Source organism: Mesitornis unicolor, unplaced genomic scaffold, assembly GCF_000695765.1.
Source record: "Mesitornis unicolor isolate BGI_N332 unplaced genomic scaffold, ASM69576v1 scaffold432, whole genome shotgun sequence".
Lineage (NCBI taxonomy): Eukaryota > Metazoa > Chordata > Aves > Mesitornithiformes > Mesitornithidae > Mesitornis > Mesitornis unicolor.
In genome coordinates, this window is record NW_010169624.1 from 12,793 (window position 1) to 27,500 (window position 14,708).

General features: G+C 36.2%; 1 protein-coding gene across 1 annotated transcript in view; it reads left to right on the forward strand.

Annotated features, from left to right (window-relative positions):
• Positions 1 to 663: 663 nt before the first annotated feature.
• Positions 664 to 14,708, forward strand: part of PPP3R1 (protein phosphatase 3, regulatory subunit B, alpha) — an 18,316-nt gene continuing 4,271 nt past the window's right edge. The window contains exons 1-4 of the mRNA XM_010179383.1: positions 664 to 698; positions 10,952 to 11,128; positions 13,376 to 13,435; positions 14,363 to 14,547. Of these exons, the coding sequence (XP_010177685.1) occupies positions 686 to 698; positions 10,952 to 11,128; positions 13,376 to 13,435; positions 14,363 to 14,547 (435 nt within the window). The 5' untranslated portion in view covers positions 664 to 685. The remainder of the gene's footprint in view (positions 699 to 10,951; positions 11,129 to 13,375; positions 13,436 to 14,362; positions 14,548 to 14,708) is intronic.

The following is a 14,708-nucleotide window of genomic DNA, read 5'->3' on the forward strand; positions in this document are numbered from 1 at the left end:
TAGTGCAGCAAGGATTTAAAGTCTTAGTTTAACTTTCCATTCAGCTACAAAACAGGAACATATTAACACACTACATTACAAAATACTTAAATGTAAAGCTGTTATGTCTGTATTTCTAGTAATGTAAACCACTTTTTTTGCATAATTCTTCCTGTGTGAATCCTTTTTGGGGGGAGTGGGCAGGTGCATCTGTGGAGAAAATATGCTGTGATTTTCTTATGCTAATGGAGTAAGGTTTGTAATGGTAATTATAAGGACGTGTCTGTTTCTGTATAAAATAAAATGGTAAAACAGATTATGTGAAGTCTTGAAATTCAGTATTTTAACTTGAAAAGTACCATTTGCACAATATATGAGAGTATGGTGTTGAAGTTCTTATCATGTGGACTGCTGATATTTTAAAGAGAATTCTCCTCAGAGGTGACTTCTCAGTGGTTTTGTATTTCTTTGTATGTTTTGGCAACATCGACCTGTCCAAATAAAAAACTGTCCGTGGTTTTTGGGTTTAAAAAAAAACCAACCCAAATGTATGTGTGTGTATGTGTATTTAAATAACCATATAACTTGTATTGCTGGACATCTTTACAGTGCTGAAACTTTAAATAGTTCCTCTAAGATACCTTGGGAATAATTACAACTTTGTTTTTTTGTGTTTCAGGGAAATGAGGCAAGCTACCCTTTGGAAATGTGCTCCCACTGTAAGTTTTTTAACTTTCTACATTATATTGTTAAAGAGGTTAGTCTTCTTTGGAAATCAATATGTTCAACTTTAATGTATGAATTTAGTGCTTGAAAAATTCTGCAGTTTATATACTAACCAAAAGAATAAAATTAAAAGGTTAATGATTACCTTTGGAAATAATAAAGGTTACATTGGAAATAATAGTTTTAGCTGTTAGATTGTAGAATCAAAAATCAATTTTTTTTAAAAAATCACTTTTTTTTTTTTCAATTTTTCTATTGGAATGCGGAACAAACTCATTATAGTTTTGATGTCTGTACAGTGAAGCATTATAACTGGTTGCTCACTGGTGAGGCTTTCTCATCAGTCGCAGTGCCAGTTCCTCGGAGATGAGGAACAGCCTGTGGTGGAGTATGTGCTACATTGGGGCAAAGTACATTGCCTAAGCTGTCTTTGCACCCCTAGAGCAAAGCGAGGTCGAAGCTAAAAGTATTTTTTCCAGTGAATGCTTCCAGCCAGGCATTTAGATGAGAAGCCACTTAGTCTTACTCTCTTTTTGGCCATGTGTGCATAAGATTCATTGCTCAGTCTCATGAGATTAGTCTACCCTGTAAAAATAACAAAGTATTTCTTGCCTAAAGCTGACCAAAGAAAGGGTTGTCTTGTGAAATGTCCCAGTGGTGGTATGCTAAGCGTACTTAATTTTAACTGCATTTTTCCTTGAATGTTTTTTTTCAGCACTAAATTTTGTAGAGCTGTGTATATATGTATGGCCTGCCTGATAGAATTCCTCATCTTTGGTGAATCAGATCTTGTTTTTAAACAAGATAAGAAATTCTACAAGATAGGGACTGTCTTTTAGACTGCTTTCACAATGCTAGTCATAACTGAACTCCAGGTCTCGTAAGTCAAACAGTAATATAAAATAAGCAATCATGGAGGAATTGTTTTCTAAATGTTTTTCAGAGAAATAAGCTAGTCAGTATGCCTCATACATGTCCATGTGAATTATAATCTGAGTCATCAGTCTGTAAACACTTGAAAGTCTTACCCACAGCACTGCATTGCTGTGTTATGCTCTCAGTGTGTATTTTGTTAAATATGAATACGTGGTTGGAAGTTTCATATTTGATTAAGGCTTCAGTAGTCTTTTCCTGAATAATATATACCAATCTTAAGTTACTGATCCATTGGTCAGTTTTTCCTTGGGGAAAAAACTGGATTCTGAAGATGTTTGTTTTTTTTAAAAACTAGATGTGTCTCTGTCACAGTTGTAAACAGTGTTGCCATCCTTATCTTTTGATTCCAGGACACGCTGCATTCATTGATAGCAATTGCCAACCTAAAGGATTATTACTGAGCTTGTTAGACCCCTTTTATTGCAGAGAAAGGTCAGATTTCCCCATTATATGCTGTGCATAAACTGCATGAAAGGATAACATCGTGTAAATCTGAGGCTTCACATGATTCAAGCTTTTTCTGCTTTGATGGCCATTCTCACAGAAGAGAGTTAACCAGCTGCTTCTCTGGGCAACATGACTACATACACTAGGGAAGATGTAGTTATCACAGATGTCCCTTTGCTTGATTATGCCTAATCACTAGAGTTACTGCACTGTGCTTAAAGATTCTGCATGCCTGAATATCCTGAAAGAGCAAAGGCTTGTTCAGGGCACAGATGTGTACAGTACCATATCTGTGATTAAGTCCAGTAAGTAGATCCTTGCCTCCTCCTTCAGATGTTAAATGTTCATGCCGCTTCCAAGTAGTTGTCACTGACAGGACAGAATTTTTTCAGGGCAAGAGCAGACAGTGCTTTTGATGATCATTTAATAAGGCTTTTTGAATGATTAGACTTCTGGGAGACTGTCAGTTAGCAATAATGTATCTATACTGTTCGCATGGTGACATTGGATCATAACCTCTGCTTGGTATTGCAGTTGCTATTTTGAGGTCTCATTTTATAAGAATAATTTTGTTTTAAATTTGGCAGCTGCAGGAAGCAAATTCAGTATACTATGCAGAGGATGTGCACCATTAAATAGTCGAGAACATTCTTCTTCTCTCATTTTAAAACATTATTTATTTTCAGTGGGTGAATTATTGTTGTTGAATTCCTTAAAACAGTATGGTTTTGATTCTCAGCTGTACTGTGTCTGAGAAATTGCTGAAAATCTAGTGCTGTTTTACATGGTGAAAATTTGATGTCGGCCAAGCTATGTCAAATTACCCGTAAGAAAATTTTATCATAGCAAAAAAGCTGTGAAGAAAAATTATTTTATAGTATAATAAACAATATTTTGTAGTAGAAAGTAGTTTATAGTATTTTATGGTATAAGCAGTATTTTATAATACATTTTGGTTTTAGGTTAAGGAGACTAGTATCTCTTTTCTAACGTAAGAAATTGTAAAAGACACATCTGAAGTCATGAAAAGGATTAGGCCAGCTACATTTAAGCATATACAAGACAAGTGGTTGAATGTGTTCTCAAGGGCATCATCTTTTTGAAATCTGATCTCCAAGACTGAAATGGCTGTCTTGGTTGCTACTCTGAAATACTGTAGTCGTGAATTAGACAAGACTGTAGATAGAGGTGAGTGATTTTGCTGAAGGTCTGTTTTATTTTGATATCTCCACAGTCCATTCTTATAGGGGAAAAAACATATATTTTTTTAACCTGGAGACATCTAAAATAAACTTCAGGACATGTTTTATTTATAAAAATCTTTTTTCTAATACCTTAAAAATGTTCTTCTTTATAACGATCTCTTATTTGAAAAGTATGTGGAAACTAGGCTCTCTGTGATGACAATCTGGTTTGGTGTTTGTTAGTTACATGTTTGAACCAGTATTTTAAAAGTATCTGAAAAGCCAACCTTTTAAATACAGGTTTAAACATTTAGGTAAATAGATGTCAGAAATGCTCAGCACCTCTTTGCTGAGAAGTAAGAGCTTTTCTAAGGCTTGTATGCTTTGCAAATGCCTGTGTAAGTGTTGTGTACTCTTCAGCAATGAATGTACAGTGCTTCTGAATACATAAGCAATTATCTTGTTAAAATATCACTGAATATAGTGGATTTGAGAGATCTGTATTTTTAAGGTGTTCTTTACTGTCTGTCATATTAATAGGAGGCTAGCCATGTACCTTTATGTTGACTAGAAAAAATACCATTAAAAATATTTCTGAAATTACTTTTTTCGGTGTAGAACACACTGCACTCCAGAAACTTTGCTTTAATTTAATGAAGCTTTTTGAGTTGCAACATGAATGCTTTTTACAATACTATCTGAGCATCAGTTATTTGAATAACAGCTTGAAGCAAACAATTATTTTAAAGCATAATGGGTCATCCTCTGCTGTTGTGTTGGGGGAAGGGAGCGGGGTATGCAGTAGTATGTATCAATATATTAGCAAATGTCCAACTGGAAGATAAAGCTCCTGTACTAAAATGGGAGTTACAGAAAGTATTTGCATGTCGTTTCTTGGAAGCACAGAGTCCTTGCATTTTAACCTGATTCATCACATTTTTGGATACATGCAAATAAATTCAAGATATGAAGCAGGTATTGTTGTCTCAAGAATTTTTAATACTTAGATGAAAGAGGAATCTTTTGAAAGTACCCCACTTTGTCGTGTAAGATACTTAAAAGGTGAATTAAATTAAAAATGGGTTATGAAATAAATAATTGTGTGCCTTAAAACAGTGAATAACAATGTTCCTACTGGGTTACCAGCAAAGCGTTTTAAAGAAAAACACTTAACAGATATTATTTCTAGCCAGTTAGTGAATTTGTAAGCTTGGCATCAGTGCCAGGGTGGTAGAATACTTTTTGATTCCACTGAAAAGCATAGGAAGTGTAGAACCTCATGTCGACTGGTGAGTAAAGTATAAAGAAGACTAACTTGAGTCTGAGCTTAGAGGATCACTTACTGCAGCCAGAGCTTAAGGAAGCTCAGATCTCTGTGATGAGTCACAGGCAAACTCTGCCTCAAATAATACAAATAAAGCTTGATCCTACTTATTTTGCTCAGTGATGTTACCACCCTATTTACACTATTGTGGACTTGGACCTCCTTGGATTTCCTAGTGTTTTCTCTATCCTGGTCTCCTGAGCTTGTCTTGTAAATTTCTGTCTGCTACTGCCACCGTCAGTCCTTCCAGCTATCTGTACTACCTTGTGCCTTGCATTTCCAGTGTAGCTTCAGGATGTTTGGGCACTAGGTTGTCTGTAAGGAGCCTTCAGAAAAGGATGAAAGAAGTATTTTGTTAAGACTCTGAAAATTTATTTCAGTACGCTGTTCTTCAGTGATAGCTATGTGAAATTTTGAGTCAGTCTGTTGCTAGATACTGAGGAAAAAGTGGTCTTGTTAAAAGGGGCACATGAATCATAGATGAGGACTCTTGTATGTGTGCGTTAGAGGAGGAAATCTGAACAAAAAAATTAATATAGGGTATTATTGAAATCTGTTGTTATACTTCAGTGTATGCTGTTTTCATTTTAAATATTAAAAGCAAATCCACTGAACAAACCTTAAAACCTTGAAAACGTTTTGTAGTCTTTAGGTAAGTTCAGCCCAGGCAGAGGTAGTTAGCAAAAATGATGACTGTGAATTGAAGGAAGAAAGAATAGACAAAAACTATGCAAATATAAGGCTTGGGTTTTCTGTGAGGGGATTTTTATTTTGTTTTTTAGTAGTGGAGGAAGGCTATGGAGATTGGCACTGAGAGAGCTTCTACTAGCTTTTTACAGGACAATGTCAAACCTGCTTCTGACCAGGGCCAAGCCAATCAATGCCCCTGTGAATTCTTGTATTTAAGGGGGATGCAGTGCACGCCCCACCCTCTCTTACCCTGACCTCTACCAGTGCGTTGGTGCAGGTGGTGCGGCCTTTGCCCTGGGCCCAACGTAAGCTCAAGTCCTGCTACAGCTTCAGTCCGAGAGATAAAAAGAGATGGGAACTCTTCAGAGTACCATCAGAAGAGACTTGCAGCAGAGAAAAGCAGTGGGATGTGAGGAGAACAACTATGTAGGCACCAAGGTCAGTGAAGGAATAAAGGAGAGGGGGCAGGAGAAGGTGTGTGGAGCCAAGGTTCCCCCTGCGACCTGTGGTGAGAGTGCAGGTCAGTCCACCTGTGGAGGTTCAGCTGTGAGACAGATCCACATAAGAAGGTGACTGCCCCTGAAGAGGCCTTGACTCCTTGGGCAATGTGTGCTGAAGCGGTTCATGCATGAGGGAACTGCAGCCGTGGGCAGACCCACATTGGACTTCTGTGGAGGACTTGTTTCCCGTGGGAAGGGTGCCATGTGGAAGCAGAGGCAGAGTGGGAGGAAGGAGCCTACCCCTGAAGATGAAGAAGCAGCAGAGGCTGCATGGGATGAACTGACTTCACCTCCTATTCCCATCCCCCTGTGCAAGGGATGAGGAGGTAAAGAAACCAGGAACAAAGCTGAACCCAGAAGGAAAGGATAGGTTAGGGAAGGTGGTGACTTTAAGGTCTGGTTGTGTTTCTCACTGTTCTACTCTGATGTTACTGGTAACAAAAATATATTGTTTTGATTATTTCTGCCTATGATGAGTCTGTCTTCTGCCTGTGACCATAAGTGGTGAGCAAAAACCCTCTCAGTCCTCTTCTTTTGTCCAGCCCTCTTTTGTGGTCATTGTGGTGCTCAGTTGCCCACTGGCTTAAACCACAACATACGTTCATCCCTTACTTTGTATTCTTGTTATTTTATTTTTTAAAGCCATTTTGTGAAGACCAAGATGTTACTGAAATATGCATTTTTAAAAAATGTATAGGTTTTTTAAATTTCAACTTGTGTAAAGTGTTTTAAAGGTAGTTGAGGTACTTGTATTTAAGGAAAAAATTAAATTGTTCTGATATGAAACTATATGAGTATAGTCAGTTATGAAACACTGATCTGCAGTTGTTATCTTTATCCATATAAAGTTTATTACAAACAGGGGCTTTTATGCTCACAAACTTCTAAAGAAAACTTTTCTATTCCTGTAATGACTTTGACTTTTCATTATTGCTTTCTTCAAGTACTCTCATCCGTGGTGTGTCCATGAGACTGATACTTGGTCAACTTTTGGCAGAGATACTAATTTCTTCAGTACTGTTCTTTGACTTGTTTTCTTCTCCCAAGAGTAGAACCTCACTTATATCACTAGTGCAGGCAAACCCTTTGCTTGAATGTTTAAAGGTCTGGAATGAGAAATTTGTAATTCTATTTCTAGTAGAAACTGTTGCTAAACATCTGTACCTAGTCGGTATTGCTGTTGAACTGGAACTGACTGAGTTATGAAATTACATGCGTTTATATGTGGAGAAAGAATAATTAACATTTTTCTATGTATGACGACTATTCTTTAATTTCATAATTGAAAAGCAGTTGCTGCTTTGCTACAGTTCAGCACAACAAAAAAAACCCCCAACGTTCTTGAGAAGTATTCTACATGCCTCTCCAACCTCTTCCCTTTGTCTGATTCTTGCCTTTGTCATCCATAATCTTGACTTCCTTGACTACAATCTTGAAAAAAAAATTTAAAAAATCATTGGTGCTTTATATTCTCTTAAGCATTGCTAGTTTAAGTTTAAGTATCTGTCAAATTGCAGATGCAGGGCGGTTTAACTGAACGATGGTTCTGATGCCCAGCAGGTGATGGCAGAGCATGTGTCTTCAGTGTATCATCTATTATTAACATTGTATGCAGTGGATCAATCTCAGAATGTCCCAATAAAATGTGGGGTTTTTTTATTCATATTGGTTGGTCCTGCTAAAAAATAGAGATAGACTAGCTTGAGATGAAATACTTTTCTAGTAAAAGTTTGATTTCTTAGCACAACTTCTGTGGAAGATCTTATCTCTTTACTATAGTAGACCAGTGTGATTGCAGAGATGGTCCCTTCAGTCTTTTGTTCTGGCTGTAATAACCGAGTTTAAAGCTGTGTAGCAGTGTTTGACTGGCTTGGATACGTGGTAACTAGCTCCACTTTAAAGCACACCATTAACAGAACTCTGGGTCTCGCTTTCAGTCTGTGGTTATATAATTGGCGAAAAATACTATGGACTTTAGCTCCCAAACCAAGAAATAGATTGGATGAAATAAGACTTTGCTTAATGCTACTTCGGGGTTCTGAGAAAATGCTATTTCATCACTGCTGGTCTTCAGTCCTGGCTCAGGCATCTATTTATTTACATCCTAATTTGTAAAAATGTCATTGCTGTGTCCTGATTCTCATGTTTTCCTAAGTGTAAGTTAGAAATGTTACAAAACTTGCAGTTCATTAACTCATTAGTTTGTGTGGCAAGGAAGAGGAGATCCAGCTATGTTAATGCTGCTTTCTTTTTTCTTTATTATGAATTAGTGAAATTATGGAACTGTGAAGTATTTCAGGTTGCTTAGGAGGCTTTAATCTTTCAATTACAGTCAGTGCTAGTCCTTTTATTAATAATGGAAGTGAGGTTTCACTGATCCTGGTAAAAGGATAAAGGTACATTATAGACACTGTACTACTCTCAATTTACTCCTTAGTTGTTTTAAAATTAACTTCATTTTTTAAAGAACTAAATAATGCTTGCACCTGGTATTATAGTTCTTGTATTCTCCAGTAGGAGATAGTTCTAACAGGAACTGTCTCAGAATTTGATGGTTTCCCAGCATGAGTTCTAAATGTGATTGCAAACTTCTGATTTCAAAAACAGATCATTTGTGAGGGATTTGTCTTAAAAAAATAATGACCAGTTACTTGAAAGATGATGTTCCTGAGACCAAGTAAAAAAGCAGGAGAGTTGCGGTTAGACCAGGACATTTTAAACATGACTAATAAAAGTAGAGAGACTGATGTAATGACTGGAAAAGTCCTAACGTACGTTATTCTAATACAGGTATAAATTATGTCTGTTCATGCTTTCATTTTGCTTTGGAAAATGTGTTTACATATGTAGTGTGACAAACCACACAATGTTTCTGTGCTTTTTCAAATGCTTTGCTGTGGGGATTTTTTTTAGGATATTCTTTGTATGCAAGTTGCAAGTCAGGAGTAGAGCTTGCCATAAAAATGGAAAAAAAAACCCACAGCTTGTCAAGGTTCTGGTTTTGCATTAAACTGGTGGATCTGGTAACTTTGTGGTAGCAGGGCAGGGAGTACGTGTTGATAATATGCACAGTTTCGAACCCTGACTGACTCAAGTTACAGTTTTAAGATTTTGAGTAAGATGGAAGGCAAGGAGTTTCTGTGGACAGAAGCAGGAGTTTACAAATACCTTGGTGTATTGGTGAGAAGTGTTTTGTGCTGGCAGAACTCATAAGTAACTATTTGGGCTAATTGCTAGTGTAACTCTGCCATTCTCTTCTAATTCTGTCATCTGTTAGTCTCATGGTTATGTTCTGCACATAGCTTGCCATATGGTGATACCGCTTCTTTTGTGTGATCCAGAGGGGTTTCTGTGTACCTGTGTTGACAGTAATGTGTTCTTGATGCTGCAGTGCAATGTTATGCTGTTAAGGGCACACCTTCAATCATGTTCTAGACTTCTGCTTGAACTGGTAGCAAAAGGAATGTGACTTTATTGCTGTCGAGAGCCTAATAATTGAAATGCTAAATTGCATACTGGAAACTGAGGAAACTAAACCTCTGCAAATGCTGTTTAACCTTATTTTTATAGCCCTAGAAGCAGAATCAGATCTGTTGCTTCCTGGCACGGTGACGGGAAAATTGTTCTGGGCCTACTGATCCTTTTTTTGCCCTCTGCCTCTGTAGTTGCGAGCAGTTACTAAGACTGATAAACAGCAAAGTGTCAGAATTTACTCTTCAGGCAAAATGAGTCTTGACAGAAAGTTGTCGTGTGCTTCTGAACTTCTGGCATGCTCTCTCCCTTACACACAACTGCAGTATTTCAGAATGAATCTCTGGATTTGTCTGTCTGGTTTTTAGAAGAGATTATCAAGACATCGTAGTGGAAGTTTATTACTGCCCTGGTAGAAGATCAGTTCTCTGAATCGGCTGCAGCTCTGTATGTTGACTGACCTTACGTATCAGAAAGACTTAAGTTTTTTATGCCGCACTTGTAAAAAAGCCTAAAACATGAATGTGATTTGAAGTGGCTCAAGTGTTACGTATGTGCCTTGTAGAACTTCAGAAGCCATTTCTTTTAGTATTTTATTAGTTTCTTTTAGTATTGGAGCAAATGCACAAAATGGAGCTAAGAAATGTTTCCTAACATTGTTTCCTAACAATGTTAGGAAAGAAATTGGTACAGGGAGTTTGAAAATTTCAGGTTCTGTAAGATGTTTGCTGTGATTTGCTATATGCTGGCCACTTTCTAGGACTTTCTTGGAACCTCAGTTCCTCCTTCATACCTAAACATGGCAAGAACTTTTGTGAACTAACTTCAGTCTTGTAATTCAAGCTGCTGATAGGGAATTCTCAGGTTGTTACAGGGAAAATTTTTTTCAAGCTTTTCAGCAGTAACAGTACAAGATATTTTAGTGATGCTTGTGGATTCACAGGTTTAGTCTTTTCTTTGCAAAATCAGAGCTATAAAGTTAGGGTACTAGGTATATGCTTTAGTTGATTCTCTAAATTTGAAGAGAATAGATGAACCTGCTATAGAACCTGAATCTGCTTTAACTTCTGGCACCAAGAAAACCCAAATGTATGCAGGTCATGGCTACAAGTATGTCAAAGTTCTTACATCTGTCTGAGTGATGTTCTGAGTAGGGGAGTGATAACTGCTCAACAGTGGGAAACACAGGTTAACACTTGCTTAACTTGTCGTGTATCCCAGAAGATAGCATACATTTGGTATGCTTAAGAAGTACTAGTTTTTCTAATTATGTTTACTAATATAATTGTCTATCTAACTTACTGTAAACATAATGCTAGCTCCTTCAAAGAAAATTCTCTCTCCCTTAATTTCTTCTTACCTGGTATTTGTAAAAGCTGTCTGACTAAGAACTAGCTAAGTATCCTCAGTCCTGAAAAATGTTGTGTCAGCATGTGTTCAGCGAGTGACAAAGTGAACTGTATTATGGCTGGTGCAGGGAGGATAAAAGGTAAAGTTTTTTCAAAATAAAAATAAAAGACTTGTGTTTGTTCTCAGAATTTGACATCTTTATAATCTTATATGAGTGTTTAATAATTGTAATAAAGTAGGAGAAATTCTGGTAGGAAAGCAATGAAGAAATGTGTGTTGTGTTTAACTGGAAAAGGATTTACTAAAGCATTTCTGAGAATAGGGTGTTTTTTTTTTCTTTTCAGTTGATGCTGATGAGATAAAACGACTAGGAAAGAGATTTAAGAAGCTTGATTTAGACAACTCTGGTTCTCTGAGTGTGGAAGAGTTCATGTCTTTACCTGAATTGCAACAGAACCCATTAGTACAGCGAGTAATAGATATATTTGACACAGATGGAAATGGAGAAGTGGACTTCAAAGGTAAGATATGGTGCTTTATGGCAGGTGATAGAATTTTACTGGAATTATTGGGGCCTTGGAATTCAAATTTTACTTATGCTGAGAAAGGAAGAGTGAAAAAAACCTTGTTAATCAATATAATGGTCTAATTCCTAATGTAACTAAGTATCAGTAGAACTAGTTTCTCTGATGCATTAGGTCAATGCATTCCTGAAAGAAATGCTTGAAAGAGCAAATTGTTTAGCTTTTCAGGTCATTCTGATTTAGGGCTACTTATTAAGTATCTCTCGAAACACACAAATTCAGACTCTTAATTGTGGTGCTATCTGAAGTATATTCTTAGGCTGAAGAAAGTGAGGTAGATTGTGTAACTGGTGTGTCTGTGGATAACTTGTAATTATCCAAATGTTGTGAGATCTGTCTTTTGGAGTGTTTTGAAAATAGTTTTCTAAATTATGAAAGTGGTCCAAATGTTTCTGTTGATACTTTCTTTCCAGGATTCTTTTTGTGATCTTAGGCACACATTTCAAGTGAAAAACAAAAGTTTTTTAATTTGGTACATTCCTCCAAAAATTTGGACTTATTTTACATAGTCATGATTTAAAGAGCCAGCAGGTTAAAAAAAAATCTTCATTATTAGTTGGTGTTAAAACAGTCTCTGACCCTTAATGTCTAACTTCTGTTCAGGCTGATACTTACTATTTCTCATTGCTCTTGACTAGAAAAGGTTAATCCATTTTCCTTGATATTTTTTTAATTGGAAAAAGGTATTAAATCACATTTGTATTGACAGGCTAACATAAAATGTTTATGTACAAAGGCTGCTAACCTTTACAAAACCCCTTAAATTTCTATAGGAAGAAATACAGTGTAACTAGTGTGTTAAGTTTTTGAGACTTTCTTCGTGTCAGTTTCCAAAGCACTAAATGTATGTAACTCTCGAAAATTCCTGTGTGAAAAACAGGCAGTGATGAAAGATTATGGTATATTGTATGTAACAGTAAGCTGTAATTAATGTAATTACCAAGAGCTGTTCCTTTTGGGTGAGAACAGGAAGTTGTCAAAATCAATTGTTATAATCATTGTAATAAAATGCTGCTGCTGCAGTAAGTGGCAGTGAATTCTGTTGACATCTGGCCAAGTTGATTAATTTTATTCCTTTATTTCTGTCTCAGAGGGAAGCTCAAAGGAAAGATTTTAAGCCAAAAGAGGGTAGATTTAGATGGGATATAAGGAAGAAATTTTTTATGCTGTGAGTAGTGAGGCACTGGAACAGGTTGTCTAGAAAAGTTGTGGATGCCCCATCATTGGAAATGTTCAAGGCCTGCTTGATTTGGGCATTGAGCAACCTGGTCCAGTGGAAGGTGTCTCTGCCCATGGCAGGCAGTTGGACTAGATCTTTAATGGTCCCTTCCAGCGTAAACCATTTTGTGATTCTATGAAAATAAAAGTTAGTAGTGTGAGGAAACGTGCATTCTATTATTGAAAGACCTAAACACTTTTTTTTCCTAGATATTACTATTATGCTTAAAGATTTAAAAAAAAATCAAGTTATTAGTTGAGTGTTTTGTTGATGACTCATACAGGAGTTGTTTATTTAATGTCTCAAAACTTGCTGAAACTGTAGTAGGCCTTTCAACCTAATGCTATATTGCTATATCTCTGTATTCATTCTGTACCACAGTTTAGCTTGCAGTTTTGCACTGTTGTCATTTTTACCACTCCTGACTCTTAAGAAGCAAAGTTACAGTATCTCATCCAGACATATCACATCCAAGGGTTTTACTTTTTGGCAACTCCAGTGTTAAACAGTCTAAAGTTTGTTTTTTACCCTATTTCTTATAGAAATATGGGTTTTTTTAAGAATTTGTTTTAGAGCAGTTTTCAGTTTCAATGTAATTCTTGCTTTAAGTTGAGAAACCAGTCTTGAGAGGACCTGTACTATTAGACTCTCCACTGGAGCAGCTTTAGTAGAGATCTTAATGGAGTTTTAGATCAGATTCTTGTGAAAGTCTAGCAACAAAATTACTTCAATTCTGGTGTGTCTGTTCAGTGAGCTCAGTATTGGATTTCGAGTACTTCCCATTCCATTTGAAATATAGAACATTAAAGTATAAAAGCATGTGCTACACAGTAGGCAATATTTTAAAGATTTTAGGGTAATTTAGATTCTTTTTACAATTCTTAAAAACTTCTGAAGGTTGATTTTCTTTGGGTTATTACGAAAGACACTTTTTTTTGTAAATGTCTTTTTTTGTGTTCTTTTAGAATTTATAGAAGGAGTCTCCCAGTTCAGTGTCAAAGGAGATAAGGAACAGAAGTTGAGATGTAAGTATTTTGATTTTTCTTAAAAAATTTTTGATCCTCAAACTACTTATGTTAGTTACCACTGAGAAACCAACAAATGCAGATACTTTTAAGAAGTGGGATATCATGAACATAGATTGTAAACTTTTTGCACACACTGTCATTTGCATGAAGAATTTGCCAGAGCTTATCTCTGCAGGAAAGGCTTGAGGAGGTTGCCTTCTGAACATCTTAAGTTGCTTCCCAGTTTTAAAAAAAAAAAAAAAAAAAAAAAAAAATTTAAAAAGTAAGGATTCTTAGTTCACAGTACTGTGTAGCAATGTCCATTGTTTTATGGCAGCATAAGAATAATACTACTTTTTTTTTTTTTTTGCTACTGTAATAGAACAGCACTAAATTCTTTGAGAACTGCATTTCAGGAACGCAACATGACCCAAGCTTTTGGCGTGAGGAAGGGATAGATTCAGTCATGGATGTAGCTTTCAATACTGAAATGTTTAAAAATAAATTCAGTCTTGATGACAGATTTTGGCAGCAAAGTAACCAAAGTTTTGGTTCATCTGTTTTCTGCAAGATTGTAATTTTTCTGCTTGCAAATGAACTGCCACCTGAGTACTTGTTGAGGTGAAGATTTTCCAGTTCAGTGTTTACAGTTCTCTTACTGCTGGTGCTAAAACAAGTACAATTGACATTTCTGAAGTTAGTTTTTTCTTTTCAATTCAATAGTAGGACACCATTCATTGTATTGTTTCTGAAGTTTCATGTTTTTCAGGGTGAAACAAAAAGGCTGTTAGAAATCTCACTTAAAATGCAGTATATTGCTCAGTTTGTGTGGGGTTGTGTCATCACTTGCTGTTAATGCAAAGCACACAAATGTATATTGCTCTTTTCCGACTACATCCAGATTTGTTACTGGAAGTTTTACATATATATATTTTACTTCTCCAGTTGCATTTCGCATTTATGATATGGACAAAGATGGTTATATTTCAAATGGAGAGCTCTTCCAGGTGCTGAAGATGATGGTTGGGAACAATCTCAAAGACACTCAGTTACAGCAAATTGTAGATAAAACCATAATCAATGCAGATAAGGATGGTGATGGAAGAATATCCTTTGAAGAATTCTGTGCTGTAAGTAACCTCTAAAGAAAACTTTGAGAATTTGAAATTAAAAAAAAAGAGGGGGAGCAAAAGTGGTAAACAGCATAAATTGTAAGATTATAAAAGCAGTGTGTTTCTTCTGATTTGACAAACAGCCACTCTTTGATAGCTTTATTACGGATAGCATTTTT